Raw genomic sequence first — 25271 nt, 5'->3', positions numbered from 1 at the left:
TGGGAACCTTTTTGCAGTTGAGGGCTGGGGAATGAAAAGTGACTGCTTGCAAGTTTCCAACAGGCATCTGGCTGACCGCTGAGAGAACAGGGTGCTGGATTAGATTGGCCATTGGCCTGATCCAGCAGGACTCTTCTTAAATACATAGGTTCAGTGCTCTCCCCAGAATCCTAGACCTACCAAATCCCCCTACAGAGCACAGATTATATGGTTTGCCAGAGGTGATTATAAATATTTCGGTGAACTCCTCCATCCTTTCCTTTCTCCCTCCTGCTTTCAATTCCAAAGTCTCCATTTCACTTTCTTTTGGTAGGCAACAGACAGGCCTCCTTTCCGCCAGTCACTTGGGCTTCCCAAGTCATGCCAGGCAAAGCTGAGCTTTGATCTCTTCTCATGGCTTCTCTTGAACCCTGCGAGCATTGACTGGCCCTGGGACAGTGTTCGAGGAGGCAAACATCTGCCTCGTTCCCCTGACTTCTGCCCTGATCTTGTATCACTTCGCAATGCAAGAATGTGAAAGGACCCGAGGGAGAATGAGCAAAAGGCCTAGAAAGAAAAAAATGCCCCTTTTCGGGTAAAGATTAAAAAAATGAAAGGAGGGATGGGGAGAAGAGATAACAGTGCACCTGCTTAAAGCACCCGGAATGACCATCACACAGTTTTGGAGAAAATTAGACATGGCCCACCTTACTACTTGGTACATGCTGGAAAAACTAACGAATAAGCTGAGAGTCCTTAGATGTGAAAGAAAGAAGAATGATTCCGTACCTGTTTGGTCTGATTTTATTTCATTTGTAAGCAAGAAGGAACATGGTTGAGGACCTCCCCCAACCCCACCGTGGCCTATGAATATGGCTGATTCAGCAACTCAGGGCATTTGAATACTTTAATTCATGTTTTGTGACCACAGTCAGACAGATATGCTTCTGAATACTAGCTGCTGCAAACCACAGGAGTGGGCAGTGCTCTTCTGATTGGGTCCTGCTTGTGGGTTTCCCAGAAGAAGTATCTGGTTGGGCAATGTGAGAACAGGATGCTCTCTGCAGGGGCCATTTGGCTGATCCAGCAGCCTCTTCTTATGTGCCCTTCCCTTGCCACACTTTTAGGCTGCAAGCAACCCAGAGCACGCTTCCCCTTGACGCATGTTTCACTGAAATCAATGGGAGCAATTTCCAAGTTCACAGTGTTCAGAACTGAGACGTCTCCCGTTGTTTCTCTGGGGCTAAACATCTCCAATTCTGCCAGTCTTCCCTCCCGGAAACTGCCTTCAAGACAGATCCCTTTAGAATCATTCTCATAGCTCTCCTCTCCCAATTTGTTCAAAGCCTTCTTGAAGTGTGCTGCTACCCAGAAGGAAACACTCTAAAAGAGATCGTCTCTGTGGCGAGCTGAGCATGATTTCCCAAGTTTTGGAAACAGAACATCTCTTGTCATAAACTGGGGGAGGCCTTGGCCTTTTCAACCACAGTGTTATATGACTGAATTTGCTATCTGTTGTAACGATGCTTATGGTCATTATGTTTTTGCAAGGAAAAATGGCATTTCTGGTATCTGTGATTTTAAAAGAAAACCTACAATGGGAGGGATGCATTTTGCACCAAAAAAGAAAAAGGGTCCTTTCCAGCCATTAACATTAGCAATGTTCAGGACAATAAGTCATGAATTAGCAACAAAAATGTGAAGCCCTGACCCCATAATTCTTAAGAATCTCAGACTAGGACCTGGGGTTCAAATTCCTACTCAGTCACTGGATGATTTTGGACCAGTCACTGCCTCTCAGCATAGCTCACCTCACAGTGTTGTTGTGCAGATTAAATGAGGAGAGCAAGAATTGTGTACGTCACCTTGCGCTCCTTGGAGAAAGAGGTGGAATATAAAACCCTACAGGTTAAGTCTTTTCTAGCATGGAAATACAATTTCTCTGGTTTTGTGTTATGTCATGTCCCCCACGGCAGCCATTTTGTGACTGGCGCCTACAGCACTGTTTCAAAATGTCCCCTCGGTCTAAAACCTGGACCGACCTTTGCTGTGGTAAGTTTACCTCATCAACCTTGTCGCAAAACTTGTTGGTTTTATTTATTTACTTAAAAGCACTTCTATTTTCTGTTATAAAAAAGACGTAAAAATAGGAATTCACAAATAACAAGGTTGAATCTCATTGGCCAGGGAAACTCTGTGCCAAGAGATATGTCTTCACATGATGTGGGACGCAACTGATGGACGCTGCCTCCATCAGAAGGAAGGTCATCTCACAGGGAAGGGCAAATGGCAGAAAATGCCTGCTTTCTAGTTCACTGCCCTGCAGTGTTCTGTAAGGTGTGCCTGCCACTTTGCCACTGAAAATAGTCTTTGAAATGCATCACGGGATAATGTAACATATATCCTGAATTATTTTTCAGCTAAAATGGACAGCAAGCTCGCAAGCACCCGCTTCTGCGACACCACAATTTGCAACACCTGATGTTTGCAGCAGACAAAATTTGCAGGTGTCGTCGAGAAAGAGTCTATACATAGCAGAGGGTGTTGTGCGTCTTCATTAAACAGAACAGAATGAACTCCATCCTCTGTTCTCGTTCAAGAGCCGTGCATTTTAAAAAGGTCGTACAGGGCTTAACGATTCCATTTTCTGAGAAAGCATTTGTGACTAGGATGTGGGGCGAGTCCTCTCTCTCCAGTTATGAATTCAAGCCAGTCTGGTTACCGCCCCCCCAATTAAAAATCGTAAAATGGAATTCAGAATTAAGCAAGTATCCAGATGCAGAATGTGGACCTTCAAAATTCTAAGCCAGCCTTTGCCAACACCTGGCACCTTCCAGATGTTTTCGACAGCAACTTCTGTCAGCCAAATTGCAACCCGAAACATCTGGAGGGCACTGTGTGGGCAAAGGCTATCCTGAACCTTGAGGCCAGATTGCTGTCACAGTTTCAAATCCCCTGCCTAACCATCAGCAAGCCAGAGATTAACACTGAAGACTCTGTCGTTATAGAGGGCTTGGATGTTTGTTAACCTGAAATGAATTACCATTTAGATTTAGATGGGGCAGGGAACAACCCCGGGGTATAAAACAAGAAGCTCTGCCCTACAACTTGTTGAAGAGAGACCTCACTATCATAGAATCATAGAGTTGGAATAGACCACAAGGGCCATCGAGTCCAACCCCCTGCCAAGCAGGAAACCCCATCAGAGCACTCCTGACATATGGTTGTCAAGCCTCTGCTTAAAGACCTCCAAAGAAGGAGACTCCACCACACTCCTTGGCAGCAAATTCCATGGTCTAGCCCAAGAGGTTGCCAACTTTTTTGGGCATGTGGGTACAGCTGTAAGCTGGAGAAGCTGTTGTGGGCACCATCCCCACCCACCTATTCTATTGGCTGCAATAAAACACTTCTTTCAAAGGTGTTTTCTGTGGGGGGAGGGGGCCCTATGGGTGCCAGTGAAGGCTTCTGTGGGTGCCATGTTGGCAATCCCTGCTCTTGCATAAAGGATAACAGACTGGAGAAACGATGTGCCTTGTTTGGGTTGACAAAATCACAATGTTTTTTATTTTATTTTATTTTTTAAAGGCCATAAGCCAGCTTTTTGAACTGCATACTGCTCTTCACCTGGGCCAGGTATTCAGAGCAATAAAATTCCAACCACCCAAAGTGCCACAGTGACATGTTTTGCAACTGACTTCACTTGGTTTCTTGCTGTAGCCTGAAGCCCATTTGCTCTGCCCAAAACATCCTCTGCCAATGGAGGCCTTTCCACGCTCCACTCCCCCCTGCCTGTGCCCCCTGCCAAACATCCTGAGACAGGCAGCTGGATGCTCAACTCTCCCAATGAAAATGCCCTCATTGCTCTGGTCCTCGCTAATGAGTGTCAAACTATCAAGGCTGCTCAGTGCCAAGGTCCGCTGTAGGGTAGCCCTCCCATGGGCGAGCTCCCCTATTTAGGGCGGGGGAGAAAGCCGCTCAGAGGGGTTTGCCAAATCACAAACTTACATTTCTCGCATCCTACCTATCCGTCTTTCCTTGTTTCATATGTTAATTTTAAAATCTTAAATAAAAAATAAAAAGGAAGAAAAGGGGGGGGGGAAATAACTAACTCAATCAAACCCCCATAAAAACCTTTGAGTATAAAGTGGAACACATTTTGTTTAAAATACTCTGGGCAATTTTTATAGAACATCCTCTTGAAGGGGAAAAAAAGTGCAGAGATCATTTTTTTAAGTCCATCCTGGAGGCTCTATCATTTAATTATGAGTGGGACATAAATTATGCATTTACACATTGTTGCGTTTTCTATAAAGTGGCATGGAGAAGCGGCTCCCCCTCCTTCCTTTCCTCCTTTCCCCTCTTCTTCTTCTTTTTTTGTAGTTTTGGTACACTCTTTTTTCTTCCTAGGGGCACTTTGGAGGGAAGAAAGGACTGCGGGGTATGAGCTGATGAAAAAAAATTAGCATTTGTCAGCCTAACGCCATTATGAGATCAGCATGGTGCTAACACACACAAAAATCTAAATCTCTCTTTCTCTCCCCCACCAACAACTTAGACTTAAGGGGAAAGGGAAAGGGAGAGAGAGGAAAAACGCCCATGATCTCACCAGGCAAAAAATGCCTCCTTCTTCCAGTGACACAGAGGCAATTGGGCAGAAGGGACTCATCTGCTTAGTACTGAACGTGAAAAGAAAATGATAGAACGGATGAGGCCCATTACCTGCACCGAATTCAACCGACAGTATCCGTTCAAAGGAAACCTAATGACGTGGGTAGGGTCTTGGTTCCAGCCTGCGTTGACCGAGTTGCACATGACGTCCCCTGTCTCTGGGAAGATCTCCTCGATCAATGCCTTCTCTCCGCTCAGTGCAATCCTTTCCCCGAGATCCGGAGTCACCCTTACAACCAAGCAGTCACAGGGCTGGAAGTGCTTCCTTTGTTCCTTCTCCTGCTTCCATCGCTCCAGCTCCTTGATCATCGGCTGCAGCTGGTAGTACTTGGCCTCTTCGTATAAAAGATTAAAATCCTTTTAAAAAAGGAGAGAAAGAGAGCTTACGTATCTCAGCACTTATGGATTTCATATATCTAAATCCAAATCTATATCTATACAGTCGTACCTTGGAAGTCGAACGGAATCCGTTCCAGAAGTCTGTTCGACTTCCAAAACGTTCAAAAACTAAATCATGGCTTCTGATTGGCTGCAGGAAGCTCCTGCAGCCAATCAGAAGCTGCGGAAGCCCCGTCGGACGTTCGGCTTCCAAAAGAATGTTCGCAAACTGGAACACTCACTTCCGGGTTTCTGCATTTGGGAGCCAAAACATCTGAGTACCAGGGTGTTCAGGATCCAAGGTATGGCTGTATCTATATCTATACACATGGGTAGGCAAACTAAGGCCCAGGGGCCAGATCCGGCTCAATCACCTTCTAAATCCGGCCCACAGACAGTCCAGGAATCAGCATATTTTTACATGAGTAGAATGTGTCCTTTTATTTAAAATGCATCTCTGGGTTATTTGTGGGGCATAGGAATTCGTTCATTCCCCACCACCCAAAAAATATAGTCCGGCCCCCCACAAGGTCTGAGGGACAGTGGACCGGCCCCCTGCTGAAAAAGTTTGCTGACCCTGTCTATACACATAATCTGTCTGTGAAGAGGAAATTATGCATGTAATCTCCAAAGGGCTTTGGGGAATGTGCATATCTCAACGGAATTTTGTACATTTTCTGGTCAATGTGCACAGTCTCCAAAAAAAAGCCTTGCCTCCATCTCTAGTTCAGAACTGTGCAATCTGAATCCTGCAGGCTGCTTCTGTCCACTTCCTGATCTTACGGGTATCACAATACCCTCTTCACAGATCAGCCAAGCAGTGAGAAGAAGGGGCGGTTTTTCCAGAAATGTTATTTTCTGACAGTCCAGCCTTTTCCCACCACTCTCAGTTGTTCCTCAGTCAGCTGAGCAGCACAAGGGGGGCTGCAGGGAGAAGAAAAATGTGACCCGTCCCATCCTACAAACCTGACAGAAACGACCCCCCTCCACCATGCTGCTATTAAACTGAGGTAAAAGCTCAATCACAGCATGGAATCCGTCATCGTGGGGATTTTAGTGGAAAGAAAAGTTCACCAGGAAGGGTTACCCACACAGGAAAAAGTGCTGGGAAATGCATCGTTTCCACCAGGGAGGAGCTGCCTCCTTCTTGTGCTCCAAGGGAAGTACCTGGGCCTTGAGGTGGAGGAGAGGATTGAGGTAAGCACAGCCCTGCTTGAAACAGCCTGCCTGAAGGCTATCCTTGCCCCAGCCCTTTCTGTAACCATTTGAGCTGGATGGTGCCCCTGCTTGAATGCACACCGCAGCTCTGAAAACCATGGAAATGGGAGGACCTTAAGGGACTACTGTACCCGTAGCAGAAATAACAGTGCTTAATAAAGACTATTCCAATGCAACACACTGGATGTCTGAAGCCAAGGAGCTGGCTGCTCAGTTCAAGTCAACATATGGAATTCAAGATCTATACTCCAAACCCAGCCACCCTAAGCCCCCTTAGTTCCCCCTTGCCTGCCTGCATCTTTCCTGGCAACAACACACAGCTCCCTAATAGTCTCCTGTTCAATTTGCACCTTGGCTTCTCCTTTCAAAAACTCTTAAGTTTCCACAATCTCTTGTGTCCTCAGGCACCTTCCTAAATTGTCCCACTCTCCTGAGCCACCCTTTCTCTTGACCAACTTCCCCAGTTGGTCCAACTCCTCTCTCCTTCCCTCAACAACATGCACACCCCTCTCCTGACCATAAGTACTTCCTTGCCTCTGAGTGCCATCCTTTCAATTCCTTGGGTCCCAGGGGAACCTCTTTTCAGTTCTGTTCGTAGTAAAATATTTCAATCCCAACCAAACTAGCAACTCTCCTTTCCTCACAGATGGACAGCAATCATTCCCTGAACAACTGACGATTTCACGTCACAGTCTTCATGGCTACAAGCACAATTCAATACAGTTTCTCTCATGATCTTTTTACAATCCCCCTAAGGGAAGGGGCTACTATGCCCTTAATGATAGGGGCTGAGGCTGGGGGAAAGAGAAGCTGCTGAAAGGAGGTTCATTGTAGAGGTGTGATTTGAAACTTCCTGGTTCTTAGCTGTGTGTGTTTTGGTTACTATGCTAAATGAGCTCTCATGGAAAAAGAACACTCATCCGCCCATGGAAATCTGGCAAGCAAGCTGACTGCAAAAAAGCCATCCTTTGGAATTCCCCACTACAGGACAGTGTTCAGGCAAAGCATTTCACAATGTTCCTCAAATACTTGGCAGCCAGCCCTACGGCACGACAAGAACTTGAATGAAGCTTGACTTAACCACACCCACAGAGTACAGGAAGTCTCATCTTAATATCTACAATGATAAGAGTCAGTTGCAAAGCCAAAGATCTCACTGGGGCTCACTGGGCCTTCTTTTAACCCCTCCAGAAGTTTTGGACTGCAACTCTTATCATTAGCCCAATGTAGCATCCGACTTCCTTTTGAGTGTGTTGAGAGAAGCCTGCTTTAAGTTAGCAAGAAGCCTGTCTTAAAACTTGGCTTTTCCTTCATTCTCTGGGGTAAAGAAAAATGTGCAAATTATTTCTGGTGGCTTTTCTTTTTGCATCAGATATATTACATTCTGGGATCCTGTTAAGACCCTGCCAATCTTAGGGTCCTGGTAGAAAATGAGAAGGAAGGAAGGTTCTGCACTTAGGCAGGAATAACCAGCTGCACAAATATAAGATGGGAGACACCTGGCTTACTAGTAGTACAGGTGAAAGGATCTAGGGGTCTTGGTGGATCACCAGCTTAACATGAGTCAACAGTGTGATGCAGAAGCAAAAAATGCTAATGCTATTCTAGGCTGCATCAACAGAAGTATAGTGTCCAGATCAAGGGAATCCATAGTACCACTCTATTCTGCCTTGGTCAGACCATACATGGAATACTGTGTCCTGTTCTGGTTTATCACAATTTAATAAGGATATTGACAAGCTGGAAAATCAGAGGATGGCAACCAAGATAATCAAGGGTCTGGAAACCAAGCCTAATGAGGAGTGGTTGAAGGAGCTGGGTATGTTTTGTCTGGAAAAGAGGAGACTGAGAAGAGATATGACAGCCATGGAAGATGGAGCAAGCTTGTTTTCTCCTGCTCTGGAGGGCAGGACTCGAACTAATGAAAAGAAAGGAGATCTCAACTAAACATCAGGAAGAACTTTCTGATAGTAAGAGATGTTGACAGTGGAACAGTCTCCCCCAGGAGGCTGTGGACTCTCCTTCACTGGAGGTTTTAAAGCAGGTTGACTGGCCATCTGTCATGGAAGCTTCAGCTGAGATTCCTGAATTGTAGGGGGTTGGACCTTGGGGCCCCTTCCAACTCTACAATTCTATGACTTTCTCATTTTGATCTTTTTCAACATTCCTTTTGAGAACATATATATATATATATATATATATATATATATATATATATATATATAATGTGACGCTTTCCTTGAAGGTGGTGTTTCTTGGTTGAATAGTCTGACAATTCATGCCCACCCCCACAAACCCCTTCAGTATACCTTCAAAAGTTTTCACCTACTGATCGCACAAAAGAGTTGCATCCTCTCCCAGTAATGCAAAGTTTTCAAAGCTGCTCCCAATTTGTTTCTGGCCCCTCTTCAAAGAACTTGCTTTGACCCACAGAGACCTTGGTTCCTGAAGGATTACCTTTCTCCATATGTACCTAGCTGTAGCTAGGTCCTTTGAGCAGACCCTTCTTCAAATGCCCCATTAATCTGAGGTTTGAAGGGTGGTGAGGCCTGGAACTTTACACCCTCCCTTGAGGAGCCCCACATGCCCTAGTGATGGGCCCATTGAGGCCTAATGCCACACCCACTGTTCAGAAAAGGAGCCGGATGCCTGATTATCACACCAGTGACTTTTAATTTTCACCCAAGAGAAGGGCCTTTTGTCCATGTTGACAGGGCAGCACCCAAGACAGCCTTGAAAGGCAGGTGTGAGATTTTGTTCCCAGCCTTGCTGCGCCCAGGAGTTTGCTAACACCCCTGCTAATCTGATGCTGCTCATCTGATACAGGGATGATTTCACTCCCACTTTGTACTGATGACTTAGGGCAGAAAATGACAGACTCCAGCCTAGAAAAGTGCTGACATGGAAAGAAATGGCAAGGAAACCTGAAGCACCTTCTTTGCAGCTCCCTGCAAGGGGCAAATGGCAACCCACAGACTCCGTCGACTAACAGAGTCCAACTGGCTGAGATGTGTTCAGTGGCTGCTAACATTAATAATGTTCAGGAGTCTGCATACAAAGCACACATTCACAGAAGCCTCTGCTTGGCTGTAGTAGCTCTATCAGCTGCTACAGGCATCCGGAGCCCCTCCATTCCAGCCTTCTCAGCAGTGCCAATGGTGCTCCCCTGAATATGGCTCTTGGCTGAGAAATGTTCTTGCTTTACGCCTTCCTGTGTTTAGCACGAAGGTCCGTGCAGGGTCTCTTAGTGCAGCTAAGGAACCCTGCAAAGATATTCCTTCACACTCAACAGGCACAAGTATCAAGGCACCTGGAGACCTTGGCTGCCACCTCCCCCTGCCCCAAATTTAAGCCCTCTCATGTACAGATGAAAACCTGAATGGATCTTGTGTAAGAAACAGATGCCCAGGCTTGCTCCACCAGTTACACTAAAAATGACTGAATCTTGAATACAAGAGGGTGGCTAGGCAGATTTGGCCACTGTAATATGCAGACAGCCACCAGTCCTTAGTGTGGGCTATGGGACTCCTGTGGCTCTAGGTTGCTCTTGGGATTGGGCTACCTGCCCAGAGACATCCCTGTTCAGGAGGCTAAGAAAAACAGCTGCTTTGAGCAACAGATAATGGGGGCTACTAAGGGTGGCCCAATTGGGCTGGATGCACCAGTATGTTCTCTGAAATGAATGGAAGCCCCACAAGAGTATGGCAGCCCCATATTCATTTGTCTTGGACTCCTAGGATGTCCATGTGTGAGGGCAAATGTACCTGGAGGCATCATGTACCTGGAGGCATCTCTACAGGGAAGCTGTTCTGTGGGCGTTTGTAGGTCCGGGACAGACCTTCTTCTTCAGAGTAGACATTATCAATTGGGGGGGGGGATCAGCCTGGATGAAACCCTGGGTCCCTTCCAAACCTGCAGTCCTGTATCTCTGAGGCTAGAATGTATAAGAGGGAACCTGTTGAACTGGTCAAACCCCGTCTCTTTGTCTATTTCTTCATGCAGTGTATAGCTAAACTATGGAACTCATTTCCCCCAGGAGGCAGCAATGGCCACCAACCTAGACGGCATTAAAAGAGGATTAGACAAATTCATGGAGAAGGCTATCAGTGGCTACCACCCATGATGGCTATGTTCTGCCTCCACGGTTGGAGACAGCAATGCTTCTGAATACCAGTTGCTGGAAACCACAGGAAAGGAGACTGCTCTTGCGCTCCGGTCCTAATTGTAGGTTTCCCACAGTCATCTAATTGGTCACTGTGGGAACAGGATGTTAGACTAGATGGGCCATTGGCCTGATCCAGCAGGCTCTTCTTATGTCAAGCTAAGTACCCAATTTCTGCATCTTAAGTGAGTTCCGTTGTCAGAGAAATAAAGGGTTGGGCCTTCCCCACCCGGCTGGCCTGTAGAAGAACAATAGCTAGATAAGTTGTTGTGTGAGAGAGTAGAAAGCTGGATGCTGGAGACACAGAGACATGTCCTGCTCTGTGGTAGGCCTAAGCCAGTGTTTCCCAACCTTTTTTGGGCAAAGGCACACTTGTTTGATGAAAAAAATCTCGAGGCACACCACCATTACAGCCCCGTGACGTCAGCGCGCAGCGTCGCGCCGGGAGGGACGCACGAAAGTGTAAGTTTCAATTTTTTCCCCTCCCCTCCTGTGTAAAGGGGAATGCACTCTGCTAAGTAAAGGCACTTGCCACAGCAGCGTCAACGTCACAGCACCCACCGGCACCCAAGAGAGAAGGGGTCTCAGCAGCCCTTTTGCCAGGAAGAGGAGCAAGAACGAGAGGAGGAGGAGGAAGAGGAAGAGGAAGAGAGTCCCCCCCCCAAAAAATTCTCCTTTTGATCTTCCTTATTTGCAATTCCTCATTGCAAAACAGCGGTTGATATACAGCTGATTTTTTTGTTATTACAGTCCCCACCCCCTCACCTAGAAAAACACCACCTGTCAATTTTATTATTATTATTATTATTATTCCCCGCCACTCTGGGAGGCTGAAGCCCTTTAAGGCTTCCTTCTGTCCACTCTCTGTGAATTACCTGCCCGGAGCGGGTTTCTGAGGGGGGGGGGCGCTGCTGCCGGTGTCCTCCCCGTCGAGTCTCGCCTTGCCCGGCGCGTGGCGGCCGCCCTTTCCCACACTCTGCCGGCTGCGCTGCCAAGCCCCGCGGCTCGGCCTGTCAGCGTTACCGGGCTCGGCGGGCGGTAATTCCCGAAGAAAGCTGGCGGCGCTTGAAGAGCTGGCAAGCCCCCATTTGCATGTCTGTTTTCCGCAGCCCTTGGAGAGGATTAAGTTCCCTCCTTCCTGCCGGGGAACCTCCAAGCTTTGGGGGTGGGGGGGGGGGAGGAGGCAGCAAAGCGAGGCAGGAAGGAGAGCGCGGCTTGGCTGGGTGAGCTTTGGCAGGGGCAGGGAATGAGAGCCGCGAGGCGGGCGCTGTGGACGGAAGCGCTGCCCGCCGAGCTCGCAGGCAGCCAGGCAGGCAGACGGCGAGAGCCACGCGCTGGGCGGCCTCTCCTCACCGCAGCCGCCCCGCCTCTCGCCGCCCGACTCGCCCGCCTCCCTCCCACGGAGGTAGGCTGGTGTGCCGTGGGAGGGAGGCGGGCGAGTCGGGCGGCGAGCACACGCGGGGCGGCGAGCGAGCTCCCTCTCGCATCCCATCGCCGCTCGCTTCGGCCGGCCTACTGGGCTGTCGCAGGCGGAAGGCCTGTGCATGCGCGAGGTTTTTGCGCCTTCCTCCAGTAGGCCGGCCGAAGCGAGCGGCGATGGGATGTGGGAGGGAGCTCGCTCGCCGCCCCGTGTGTGCTCGCCGCCGCCGCCCCGCCTCTCGCCGCCCGACTCCCTCCCACGGAACACAAGGCAACGTTCCGCGGCACACTAGTGTGCCGCGGAACACCGGTTGGGAAACACTGGCCTAAGCTGAGCTTTGGGGCTTCTCTGGAAATCAAATGGAGAAGCAAGATCTGTTGGGGTTTCAATGCTGTCAGCTTCTCCATCCAATGCATAGGTTATGTACCTTGGGTTACATACGCTTCAGGTTACATACGCTTCAGGTTACAGGCTCCATTAACCCAGAAATATTACCTCGGGTTAAGAACTTTGCTTCAGGATGAGAACAGAAATCATGCTCCGGTGGCGCAGTGGCAGCAGGAGGCCCCATTAGCTAAAGCGGTGCTTCAGGTTAAGAACAGTTTCAGGTTAAGAACGGACCTCCGGAACGAATTAAGTACTTAACCCGAGGTACCACTGTATGTGGAAATAAAACCATGCGTCCTAAAGAAGCCACAATCTCCGCTGACCTTTGTTCCAAGGAAACCAAACCCTGGGGGAAGTGCTTGGAACTCCTGTAGCCTCTTACAACTCGGTGGCTGGGATGGCACTTAACAATACTCTTTCTGCACAGGCAGGCTTGTGCCTGGGTCTCAGCGCATGTAGAGTGACTGGCGCATGCTAGGTGAATTGCAGGGGGTGGGGGAACAGAGGAAACCTGTAGAGCCAAGCCTGCACCCCATACCTTCTGCTTGCTACATGAAACAACTTTGCACTCCTCTGACTCAATGGAGCGACAGCAGTGAGCGACAGGAAGGACCCCTGAGCCAGTAATTGCTGCTGTATTTACAATTCACAAGCCCATGAAAACTGTATTAGATATTAGGAAAAGGTGCTCTCAAGGGGTGGGGGGAGGCTGTCAAAGGTAGAGCACTTTCAAGTCTCATCTTATTAGCAACTGGAACTGTAGTTAATATTCACTGTAAACACACCAGTCAGATGCGATAATAGAGACTCGCTAGCTAGGAACTCATATGCAGCTGCCTCCGTAGCTCAGCCTGAAAACAACACTTAAAAATTGCAATCCTCAGAGGCAGAAATTCTCAAAGTATATATTTGGAAGCGGTCCCGCCGAAATCTGAGGATCGACAACTTCCTGTGTTGTTTGCACCGTTCTGCCTCCCAGCCAGCACAAAAATACTTCTGCAGCCCTCTGGTCTCAGCGTTTTTTAATTCTCTCCTGAACTTCTAAGTACAGGGAGACTTCTAAAATAGAGCCAGTGTGGTGTAGTGGTTAAGAGTGCCAGACTAGGATCTCGGAGACCAGGGTTCAAATCCCCACACAGCTATGAAGGTCACTGGGTGACCTTGGGGGGCAGTCGCCACTTCTCAGCCTAAACTACCTCACAGGATCATGGTGAGGATTAATTGAGGTGTGGGCTTGATGAAGCATGTAAGCCCCCTTGGCCTCCTTGGAGAAAAAGGTGGGATATAAATGCAACAAACAAACAAACTCATATGGATCATCGGAGCCATGGGGAACCAGCACGTAACTGTGCAGCTTGGCTCCCTGCCTGAGGCAACCCAATTCTGTGTGGAGACAGGTGACTTCCAAAACAATGAAAAATAGCTGAGGTTTTTTTTTTTTTGGGGGGGAGGCTTATCTGACTTTGGAAGTCCCACACTCACCTTCCTCTCCCTCCCTTTCAGCAACCTCAGCTCCTCCGATTCCCCACAAAGCCCCTCCTCTGTAAAAGCCCCTTACCCATCTGAGCTGGTGGTGGGAGCAGCAGTAGCAGCCCTCAGGTCACTCTGCAGTTAAGAGGCAAGGAGGAAGGTCTCTCATTCTCCCCCTCCCCCAGTGTTCTTGGGAAAGCTGTCCAGGGTGCTGGAGGGGGAGTATTATTGGCCTGACTACTTCTAAGGTATAACTGCATGTTCTCTTTTTGTACTGTTTAACTCTCTAATGTTTCAGAAACTACTGGCTGCCAATTAGCTACTGGGCTGGATTCAAAGTGCTGGCATAGACTGGGACCTTGATGCCTCAACGATTGCCTCACTCCTTATATATCCAATGGATAACTGCTTTCTGCACGATCCTACTGCAGATACCATCTCTCTAGGACAGTGGTTCTCAAAGGGTGCCGTATGTCACATTGGTGGGGCAGGAAGAATCAAGGACAATCAAGGAAACATTTAAACATTTCAGTGTAGCATAAGATAGTACAGTATCAAAAGGGGAAAAAATTATTTGCAGAATATGGATAGGTACCTTTGCAAAATGAGAGCAAGAACATCAAGTGATACTGAGGACAATCCTAGTTGTGATCCAGAACTGCCGTTCAAACAGAGTGCTGGAGAAGACTCGTTTAATTCAACACCAGTAGCAGGCCCAAGCAAACCTCCCCCCAAAAAAGTTGGTCAGCAATATGTGGAGAGCTATCTGAGTCTCAGTTTCACATGAAAATGTCCCTCAGCCTATGTGTTTGATCTGTGGTGAGAAGCTTTCCAATTCCAATATGGCCCCAAACAATATGAAAATACACCTGTTGTTAAAACATGGAAATCTGGCAAATATTTCATCAATAGTTTGAAAGGCCTTTGGAACAGAAGAAATGCCAACGACCATATTATTATTATTATTATTATTATTATTATTATTATTATTATTATTAATGAGTAAAAGTCTCAGATAAGATGTAAATTATACCTTACCAAGTGGCTGACTTGCTTGCTCAACAGACAAAACTACATAACAGTAATAGCTGAAAAATTGATTAAGCTTGCCTGCAGCTTGATTGTGGAAAAAATTGTTTGGTGATGATGCTGAATGACAAGTTATGGAAATTCCTTTTGTCTGACGAGACAATTTGCAGAAGAATAGTTGATATGTCAGCTAATATTGAGAACTGTGTTTCCAAAAGTATGAGGAATTCTGAATTTGCCATTCAAGTTTATGAATCTACTGGCATAATTGGAAAAGCACAATTGCTTGCCTCTGTCAGATTCATTCACAATGATGAAATAATTACACAGTTCCTGCTTTGCAACGAGCTAGCAAAACATACCAGAGGACAATATATTTTCCAACCCTTGTCTGAGTATTTGGGGGAAAGAAAAAAAAGATTTCATGGGATTCTTGTACTGGAATTTGTATGGATGGAGCATAGTGTGTGAAAGGGAATGTGAGAGGCTTGGTGGCACTTGTCAAACAGAAAAATCCAGATGTAATATCAATTCACTGGGGTTGTTTTTTTTACACAGAGGCATTAATCACCAAGACCTTTCTAGGTGATTTGAAGTTGGTTCTAGATCAGGCTATGCACATTCTGAATTCCATCAAAGCAAAACCACTAAAAAAAGGTAGTATGTAGCCAGCTTCTTGTGCTTCTTCTTAATTGTTGTTAGATCCTGATAAATAAGCTAAAAATGAGGAAGTAAAATTGGCTTAGGAAAACTGATCCTGCCTGGGGCTTTGCCTATCCTTTCCCTTTCCCTTTCTGGTATCTATGACAACTAGTGGGCCTGTTTCTTAAGCTGTTGCATCTGCAGCCTAGCATCTGACAAGCACCTTAATGAACAGAAAGGGCACCCTCTGACAGAGCATGCAAGTTCCTGTTGCTCCAACAACATCAGACCCTTGGCAAAGCAGTCCCTTTAACAATAACACCAGCAACATCTGGGTCATGTGCAGACAAAACCCCACAGTTTCCTAACTATGTTTGGAAACCCTGTTCCAATCTGGTTTACAGCAAACTATGGCTAACCTAAACATTGGTGCATACCGAGAGTAAACCACAGTTAGTTCCCAAAACTGAAAGGGATGGAAAGGGGAAGAGACCACAGATGCATGCAGGCAGTGTTTTTCCAGCCTCAGCATAGTGGGGGAAAGTACACCGGAGAATACAAACTCACTCTGAAATAAATGGCTTAGTAAGAGGACAAACTGATTACAGGTTTCTGGCCTGTCTTACCTTAAAGTCTTCTGGGAGCAGCAGTTTCGATGTTCTTAAGAAGCTTAAGATGTATCTGAAAATTTCACCATCTCGATCAATGAAATAATGTTGTTTTAAACTGTCCAACACAATAGGTTCCGTGCCATTAAACAGCCGGCTTATTCTGGGAGGGGGAGAAAAAGGAAAAGGGGTGGGCACAAAATGGGAGTAGATGGTCACATGATCTTGCGAGAATCACAGAATCTTAAGACAGTAGTTTAGCAGATCTGTTGCTGAATCTCAGAAGGCTCTTTTATGGTCACCTGGCCCACCCTTTGCCATCAGGGTTCCTTTCAGATATTTTGGATGCTGGACCTGACAAGAATGATAGTCCAAAACGCCTGAGGGGCACTAGGCTGGCCAAGGGTGGCTTAGTCCAACCTCAAACTCCAAGACAGGAGCTGACAGAAATAGAGTTCACAATGCACAGTAAACTGTGTATAGCACACTCCCCCATTTAACCAACACTATCTTTGTTATGGTGAGTTCATTATTAGGGTAACCCCAAAGATTAACCCAAATTTCCCACAAGGGGAAGGCTGCCCATTACCCACAAAATTATGATTATTATTTTTAGTAGTAGTATGCTGTGGCCGGAAGGTAAGTGGCATTTCCGTGCGTTGCTCTGGTTTCACCAGAAGCAGCTTAGTCATGCTGGCCACATGACCCAGAAGCTGTCTGTGGACAAACGCCGGCTCCCTCGGTCAGTAAAGCAAGATGAGCACCGCAACCCCAGAGTTGTCCACAACTGGACTTAATGGTCAGGGGCCCCTTAGCTTTACCTAGTAGTGGTAGTAAGATCACAGGGCAATTCACGATATAAAAATACAAATTAAAACCATAAAATATTATAATAAAACAAAAATAAAACAATACCCCCCTTCCACAGATACATTTAAAACACCACAGAATATTAATCAGCCAAATGCCTAAAGATATAGAATCATAGAATCATAGAATCATAGAGTTGGAAGAGACCACAAGGGCCATCGAGTCCAACCCCCTGCCAAGCAGGAAACACCATCAGAGCACTCCTGACATATGGTTGTCAAGCCTCTGCTTAAAGACCTCCAAAGTAGGAGACTCCACCACACTCCTTGGCAGCAAATTCCACTGTCGAACAGCTCTTACTGTCAGGAAGTTCTTCCTAATGTTTAGGTGGAATCTTCTTTCTTGTAGTTTGGATCCATTGCTCCGTGTCCGCTTCTCTGGAGCAGCAGAAAACAACCTTTCTCCCTCCTCTATGTGACATCCTTTTATATATTTGAACATGGCTATCATATCTCCCCTTAACCTCCTCTTCTCCAGGCTAAACATGCCCAGCTCCCTTAGCCGTTCCTCATAAGGCATCGTTTCCAGGCCTTTGACCATTTTGGTTGCCCTCCTCTGGACACGTTCCAGTTTGTCAGTGTCCTTCTTGAATTGTGGTGCCCAGAACTGGACATATGTAATGAAGGTGCCAGGAGAGCCTTCCTGGGGAAAGCATTCCACAAATGGAGAGCCACTGCAGAAAAGGCCTGCCACCCTCCAGACCTCTCGTGAGAGAGGCACCCAAAGAAGAGCCTCAGATGATGATCACAGGGTCTGGGTCAATTCATATGGAGAGAGGCGGTCCTTGAGGTCCTGAGCTGTTTAAGGCTTTATAGGTAAAAACCAGCACTTTGAATTAGGCCCGGAAACTAATTGGCAGCTGGTGCAGTTGGGTCAGGATCAGCACAATATGTTCAAACTGTCACATCCCAGTGAGCAACCTGGCTGCCGAATTCTGCACCATAGCCATGACCCAGACAGCCCCAAAGTATTCACTTTTGTAAAAGCACACCCTCAAAGAATCTGTCATCCTCTCCTGTCAGTCACGCTGTTGCAAAGCGTGCTTTGAATCCTAAAAAGAGCCCTCTTCTCAGACTACACTGCCTTCCTTGCAGAAGGAATCCCTCTAGCTCCTTCTCTTTCCCCTCCTAATTTGTTTGCATCTCTCAGGAACCACAAAGGTCCCACCAGAATCGCTAGAGTTTGGGTGTGATTTTTCCACTCGGGTAGTTTGGGGACAGGCAGCTGCCTGCCTCCCTGCATGGCCCAGATCGGAAAAGGCTCTTTTTGATGTTGCGCTGGTCTCCCACTTCATGTATAATTTTCTTTCCACTATCGCTCCTAAATCTGGTGTTTCCAGTTCCTTCTAATTTAGTAATCATCTGCAGATTTCATTAGTGTGCCATCTACTCTCTTCTGGATTAATTACAGAGATAGCTGAAGTTGCTGGAGCTCACACAATTCCCTGCTGAACGCCAACGGAAGGTCCCACCCTTCTCTGGAACCCACCATTTGTGGCTGGTCACTCCCTGTCTTGTTTACAGATTCACCACCCCAGAACCAAGGCAGGTGACACATACATGGAATTGTTTGGCATTTGAATTAATTAGGTACTTGTCCAATATGTATTTGCAAATCCCAGTGCACAGTCTGTTTCTCTCCTGCTCCCCTTCCCTCTCCTCACCACCACAACCACTAAGCCACAGCTATTATGAAACGGTATCAAATAAAGCAACTCAGGTAAGGAATAAAGGTAGCAACTATTTTGTGCCTAATTGATGTGTGACCGTAAATGCATAGGTACTTTTGGACCTGGAAGAGGGCAGAATGGGGCGGGTTTATGTGCATGGTAGCCAGGGGTGGAACCCGCACAGAAAATGTTTGCCGCCTGTATAGAATGTCAGGCACAGTCACATGCTACATGGAACACAGGTACGAGTTCGCCCAGTTCAGAATTGTGGTTCTCCAGAGTCCGAGATGAGATTCTCTCCCAGCCCTACCTGAAGATGTCGGGGACTGAACCTGGGAGGTTCTGCATACAAAGCAGTTGCTCTGCCAATGAGCTACAGCCCTTCCGCAGCTCATTGGCAATTTCTCCTCTTACACAAGCCGAGGTCAGCAATTGCTGTGGCACGCACCCTGGAACGTGGGCAGCTCCACACTCGGCAAGGCGGCCTTCCGTCACAACAGCTTGTGTGGATGGCTTGCCCGTGACTTGCATTCACAACCCCGGGAACGTTGGAGTTCCCAGCATTTCCAGGTTTCAAGACGAGGATTATGTCACTTGATGTGCTGCCTATGGAGAATGTTTCTGGAGCCATCCTTATTTTCTCAAGATCATTTGCTTTCTGTCTGATTCTCAGCTCAGGGGAAGCCCTTAGGCCATAGGTCTATTGCTCTGTTGACTTGGGATGACATTGTCAAAACAAAACAAAACAAAACAAAACAAAACAAAACAAAACAGCATTATTTTTTAGGTAAAGAACTTAACCAACAAATGATCTTCACATTCAGAAATATCCGAGAAGTCCACAGGAGGGCAACCAAAATGGTCAAAGGCCTGGAAACGATGCCTTATGAGGAACGGCTAAGGGAGCTGGGCATGTTTAGCCTGGAGAAGAGGAGGTTAAGGGTTGATATGATAGCCATGTTCAAATATATAAAAGGATGTCATATAGAGGAGGGAGAAAGGTTGTTTTCTGCTGCTCCAGAGAAGCGGACACGGAGCGATGGATCCAAACAACAAGAAGATTCCACCTAAACATTAGGAAGAACTTCCTGACAGTAAGAGCTGTTCGACAGTGGAATTTGCTGCCAAGGAGTGTGGTGGAGTCTCCTACTTTGGAGGTCTTTAAGCAGAGGCTTGACAACCATATGTCAGGAGTGCTCTGATGGTGTTTCCTGCTTGGCAGGGGGTTGGACTCGATGGCCCTTGTGGTCTATTCCAACTCTATGATTCTATGATTCTACTTTGCATCCCCAAAGATTCATCTCTGTTGTTTTAGCAACCTGAAGATTGAACTCCAGCTTAGATCAGTGGTTCTCAAAGAGTGTGGCAAGAGAGGATGGCAAGTTTGGAGGGAAGATTCAAAGACAATCCAAGAAACATTTAAACATTTCAGTGTGGAACCTCATACCTTGCACTGAATTTCTATACATACGTAAAGGTATGTATGTCAGAGGCTCGTTTATAATTATATTTTGAGAGTGATTCATGTCCATTGTTTTCTGCTTTCTATGTTATAAATCAAGCAACTACTATGAGTTGTTGCTTTTTGTTTTCCAATGTATTTCTTACCAATAAAAATAAGTTGTGGTGCAAATAACTCTTTATTCTGAAAGTGTAGCCCAGAGAAAAAAGTTTGAGAACCACTGCCTTAGATCTTGGGAGTCAGGAAAGGGTTAACTGCATCTGGGCACTATGTGCATGACTGGAACTGGAATTCCACTGACTTTTTCTTCCTTTTGGTTAAAACTGGAATCAATTAGTGGGGGATACACTGATAAGACTTGTGCTCAATCTTGTACTGAATTAATTGAGCAATGCTGTAGCTTTCAAGAACATTTACAGTAGTGATGAAAGTAGATTAGATGTTTGCTGGGACTCCCATAAAGTTACGACTTTAATTATGAATGTGGGTGAGCTGTTTTGCTGGTGTTCTGTGCCTGCCCTTTCCTGCCTCCTTTTGCCATGCACCTCCAGATGTTTCCTTTCTCCTGATTTTTCTTCAAGGCAACCTACCGACTGACTGCACACAGCCTGAAATGGGGCAAGGCCAGTGTTTTTTTTCTGGAAAGAAAGGTGGGGGAAACTCACCATCAAGTTTGCTTGTTTATTGCGGGCCCAGTCACAGTGCCACTCCCCACCTGCTGGGCAGTGGCTAAATGTAAAATGGAATTAATAAACTCAAGCAGACAATGATCTGGATTAGAAATGGCCACAACTTTACGACTATAGGTGGATTTTTTGCTCAGACACTGGGTTTATATCTGTTCTAGCTCCCCAGACAAAATTATTATTATAATTATTTAATTAAAAAGGGTAAAGGAACTCAGTTCTGTCGAACTCCTGCCCCCCAAAAACCATGGCCAAGGACACTCAGGAAGTGACAAGCTTTACCTTCTGCAAGGTCTAATGGCTGAAAGCTTTCCAGTCAAGTCATTATTGGGTGGACAGGAAACTTATTTTTTTACTTAGTTATTTTCTTATGTTTTCTTACACTTTCCTACCTTTCTTCCAGCATGGACCCCAGGGGGCTCTCAGGCAGTCTCCCACCCAGGCACTGACCACATCCAGACCTGCTTAGCTTCAGCAAGGTGATGGCCTCTTGTGCCTTCAGACCAAACACCCAATAACCAAACAGGGCAAACTGGAAGTTCACCCCTGTGGGCATTGTATCATCTTTAGCGGCGATTCCTTCAAGAAAGGGGGTTGGATTAAATGACTCCTTGAGTCCTTTCCAACTCTACGATTCTATGAATTCGGTTTCACTGCAAAAAATCCTCAACCGTATGCTGAAGAACCGAGTAAAACAAAAGTATTCTGTCTACTTATTTCTAAATTATTATTATTTTTAGTCCTGCCTTTTAGGGCCGAGCTCTCACCAGGCGACTTTCAAAGTAAATTAGGATTAAGAACATTGCAATCAAATTAATCTCAAAACACAGAAGAACCAGAAGAAGAAGAAAAATCAAGCCAAAGCTTGGCAGTGGAACAAGAATGTTAGGGTTGATCGAAACACAACCTAAGTAGAAATGAAGCCCACCCCAAAGATGGAAGGGGAACTCTTAACGCTACAGCACCACCACTGAGAATGCCCTGCCCCAGATCCCTGCTAACTCAGTATTAAAGCCACGGATGCCCAGAAATTCCATGCAGGTGAGCTCAATCATCCTCACTTCAACCCCCATATCTGTGATCAGTTATTTCCAAAAACCTTTAACGATCCTCAGTTACAAGTTAGTAGGCGTAGACAGCCCTTTCCTCCATGAATTTGCTTCATCCTCTTAAACCCACCCAAGCTGGTGTCTATTAATGCCTCCTGCGGGAGTGAGTTCCATAGTTTAACTGTGCACTGAGTGGAAAAAAAGAACTTTTCCTGTCCTGAATCTTCCAATCTTCAGCTTCAATACACGCCCTCTGCAAGGGGGGGGGGGAATCTATATCCACTTTCTACATTCCATGTCTAATTTTACAAACTTCTTACTTGCCTTCTCTGTAAACCAAACAGAAACATTTCCTCATGGGGCAAGTTGCCCCACCCACTTGATCATGTTGGTTGCCCCTTTTTTCAACCTTTTCCAGTCCTACAGTATCTGCTTGGAAGTGAGGTGACCAGAAGCTAATTCCAAATAACTCACCCACCCTGTGTCCCCAATGACATATATATGAACACCATTACAATAAGAAACTAGGAGGAACCTATCAAGCATCAGCAACAAGTGAGCATGGCAATCTGGATGTGAGGCTCTTCCTAGTTGGCATGGGAGGTGTTAGGCAGTGAGTCACATCGTGTAAGAGTAAAGAGTTACTGCAAACACACAAGGGCACCTGTTTTCGTCACCTGCGACGTACTAGAGTCGATGCACTTCCCACAAACCCTTCCCCATCATCAGCAAACACAGCAGCTTTGTTTGTGCCTGCATTGCACTGTGCCAGGTGAGAGGCAGGATTCCTGCACCGAGAAAAGGAGGTGCCACAGATTCTTCTGGTCTAGCCTTCTCTTTGAAATGTTGTGTGTTCCCTGTGTGGAGATTTGCTTCTTTCTTTTGCTATGAAAGGGCACTGTGTCCCGTGAGCTCCCACCTGATAGCACAGGGAATGCATGGGGAATGTTTTCCAAATTGATGGATGACACAAACTGCCCAGGGTATCCAATACCACTGAAAGAAAGCTTCTCCACCCACTTGAGGCCCGCCTATCATAAATGTTGAGGAAGAGGCAGTTTCAAAATGGTGGCAGGTGGAGGTAGCGTTGGGCACAATCAGCTGTCACTGACTGACATCATTTCATTTGGTATCCTATCCACCTTTGGAAATCGTTAAATCATACTTTTCCCTTCCTGGCTCCACACGTCTCTCCAAAGTATTTTTCCCCATTGCCTGTAATTTCTTCTCCCCTTCTCCTTTTCACACTCAACAGACAACCTATTCCCTTATGAAAGAAATTTATTAAACTTCTTTCATCCCTCCTTCTTTTACATCCACTTCTTTCTCCTACAACAGCATTCTTCTTTTATCCCCTTCCTTCTTCCTCTTCCCAATTTGTTTATTATATTTTTTAATATCAGCTTATTATTACTACATAGTGTTGTTGTTTTTGTTGTTGGTCGTTTAGTTGTGTCCGACTCTTTGTGACCCCATGGACCAGAGCACGCCAGGCACTCCTGTCTTCCACTGCGGACCACAGTTTGGTCAAACTCAATTACATAGTATTAGTAATTATTAAATAATATCCTTCTGGCTCACTTTCTCATTTTCTTCAATACATCCTCCAGCCCTTTCTCCTGAGGAAGGCCTTCTTTCCCTTCTCATCCCCTGCTTCCCGAAATATTTATGTTTCTCCTGGCCACCTCTGCTCAGCATACAAGGCGATGCCTCTCCTGGAACTGGTCCCATCTGGTGCAGCTAAAGGGCAGGAAAGTGAGGAGCAGGCCTTGGGCAGGCAGGAGCACTGAGGCCCAGCTGAAGGTGGCCCAAAGCCCAATGGTGGGTTCCGGCTGCTATAATAATAATAATAATAATAATAATAATAATAATAATAATAATAATAATAATAATAATATATTTATACCCCGCCCATCTGGCTGGGTTTCCCCAGCCACTCTGGACGGCTCCCAACTAAAGGCAGAATTGGACAAATATATGGAGGAGAAGGTTATCAATGGCTTTCAGCCACAATTGTTATGCTCTGCCCCCATGGCTGGAAGCAGCAATGCTTCTGAATACCAGTTGCTGGAAATGGCAGGAGGGCCCTTGTGCTTGAAACCTCCTTGAGGTTTCCCATGGGCATCTAGGCGGACACTGCAAGAATAGGATGCTGGACTAGATAGCCCTTTTGCCTGATCCAGCAGCCTTGTCTTGCTCTGCAGGGCAGGACTGCCAGGAGACAGAAATTTGGGAGAAGTGAATCTTGGTGAAACGTCAATGCTATGGTAAGAGCTGTTTAGGAGTGGAACTGATTTGCCTTCAGTGGTGGCCAGCATCCTTTCACTGGAGGTATTCTGACAAGCATTGGTGAGAGATGCTGTGGTTGTGTCTTGCATTGCAGATTCTGCAGTCACCCCTGGAACCCCTTATTTCTTCCTGTCCTCCTGAATATCTGAAGACAAAAGAGAGCCGCGGTTGAACTTTCACCACTAATCATGGGTTTTTATAACAAAATAAACTGGCAGGATCCATCAGGGACTTCTCTTCTTTCTCATATTGCCTCAGTTGCCAATCAGGTTTGTGCTTCTCCATAGAGAGGTCGTCTAAAAAAATGTGACCAATAATTACAGCCGAAGTTGAGTTAACAAACATATGGGGAAATGTTGTATGTTCCCATTCAGTAGATTGGCTGGGCACGCTCCTTTTGGTGTTTAAATAGACACCTTTGGCCAAATTCCATCCAGGATATAAAACGGCAAACATAATAAGCAACCATTATGAAAAGTGAAAGCAGTTTGCAAATGACTAGAACAGAGGACAAAGTATTCCCTTTCTTAATATGCACTTCTTGAGTGGGATGACTGAAGAGGCAAAGTATTTTGGATACAAAATTGCAAGTTATTTGATGGGTTTAAATTCTGCCACAAACAATGGACTTTATTATTTATGGCAAACATTTTGTCTATGTAAACTAGGTTGCAGATTGTTGGAATATACGATAACACTTGCAACTGCGTTAGTAGCCAGCAGAATATAGATTTAAAATCAAATCCAGACAGCCTCAGCTGCCAAAAAAGCAACTTACTGTAGCTATAGAGTGTAAGATTTAGGAAAACCACATGTGGCCGTGTGGAATTGTATGCCTTCAATGCTATGGAGATAGGAAGTAGGAAAAGGCAATCATTACACGACTGTTTGATCTGAAAGGGTTGGATTGATACGACCCCTGTTCTCTAACTAGCAATGGGTAAAACACACACAATAAACCCTATTTCCTGAAGCTCAATTTATCTGATCGTGGCTATATAAGGTTAGGATTATCAGGGAGGAACTCAGGGCTGAATTTATGCAGCAACTGGCCAAGAACAGAGTAGAATCCAATATCCAAAGAACTCTCGCTTTTGATGTTAAAATCCAAAGTCTTAAGCCCTTACAGTTGTGAAGGTGTTAATTTAAAATGTGGGGTCACTGCCTGCTTGGAACCTTGGAGCCAGAGATGGGCCTGAAAAAGATTTCTAGTGACTGGGGGCAAGAATTCATATCCCAGCCCCCAGGGCCCTGCCGGACTAACAAATTGGGGATAAATTAAGTA

The 25271-nt window shown here is 46.2% G+C and overlaps 1 protein-coding gene and 1 long non-coding RNA gene across 6 annotated transcripts in view; both read right to left on the bottom strand.

The window, feature by feature from the left end:
* LOC308592139 overlaps positions 1-25271 on the bottom strand; it is a 72252-nt gene that overhangs the window by 7494 nt on the left and 39487 nt on the right. The gene's annotated exons all lie outside the window — the stretch shown is intronic.
* The window catches only part of KCTD15 (potassium channel tetramerization domain containing 15), a 65823-nt gene that overhangs the window by 4622 nt on the left and 35930 nt on the right, over positions 1-25271 (bottom strand). For all 5 annotated transcript variants that reach the window (XM_081203399.1, XM_081203398.1, XM_081203401.1 and 2 more), the window contains exons 3-4: positions 15980-16124; positions 4699-5004 (exon numbers count right to left, since the gene is read on the bottom strand). In XM_081203399.1, coding sequence (XP_081059525.1) covers positions 4699-5004; positions 15980-16124 — 451 coding nt within the window. The remainder of the gene's footprint in view (positions 1-4698; positions 5005-15979; positions 16125-25271) is intronic.

Source organism: Podarcis bocagei, assembly GCF_964188305.1.
Source record: "Podarcis bocagei genome assembly, chromosome: 7".
Taxonomy (NCBI): domain Eukaryota; kingdom Metazoa; phylum Chordata; class Lepidosauria; order Squamata; family Lacertidae; genus Podarcis; species Podarcis bocagei.
The sequence above is the reverse complement of the archived record's forward strand: the minus strand, read 5'-3'. Positions and strand labels throughout refer to the sequence as shown.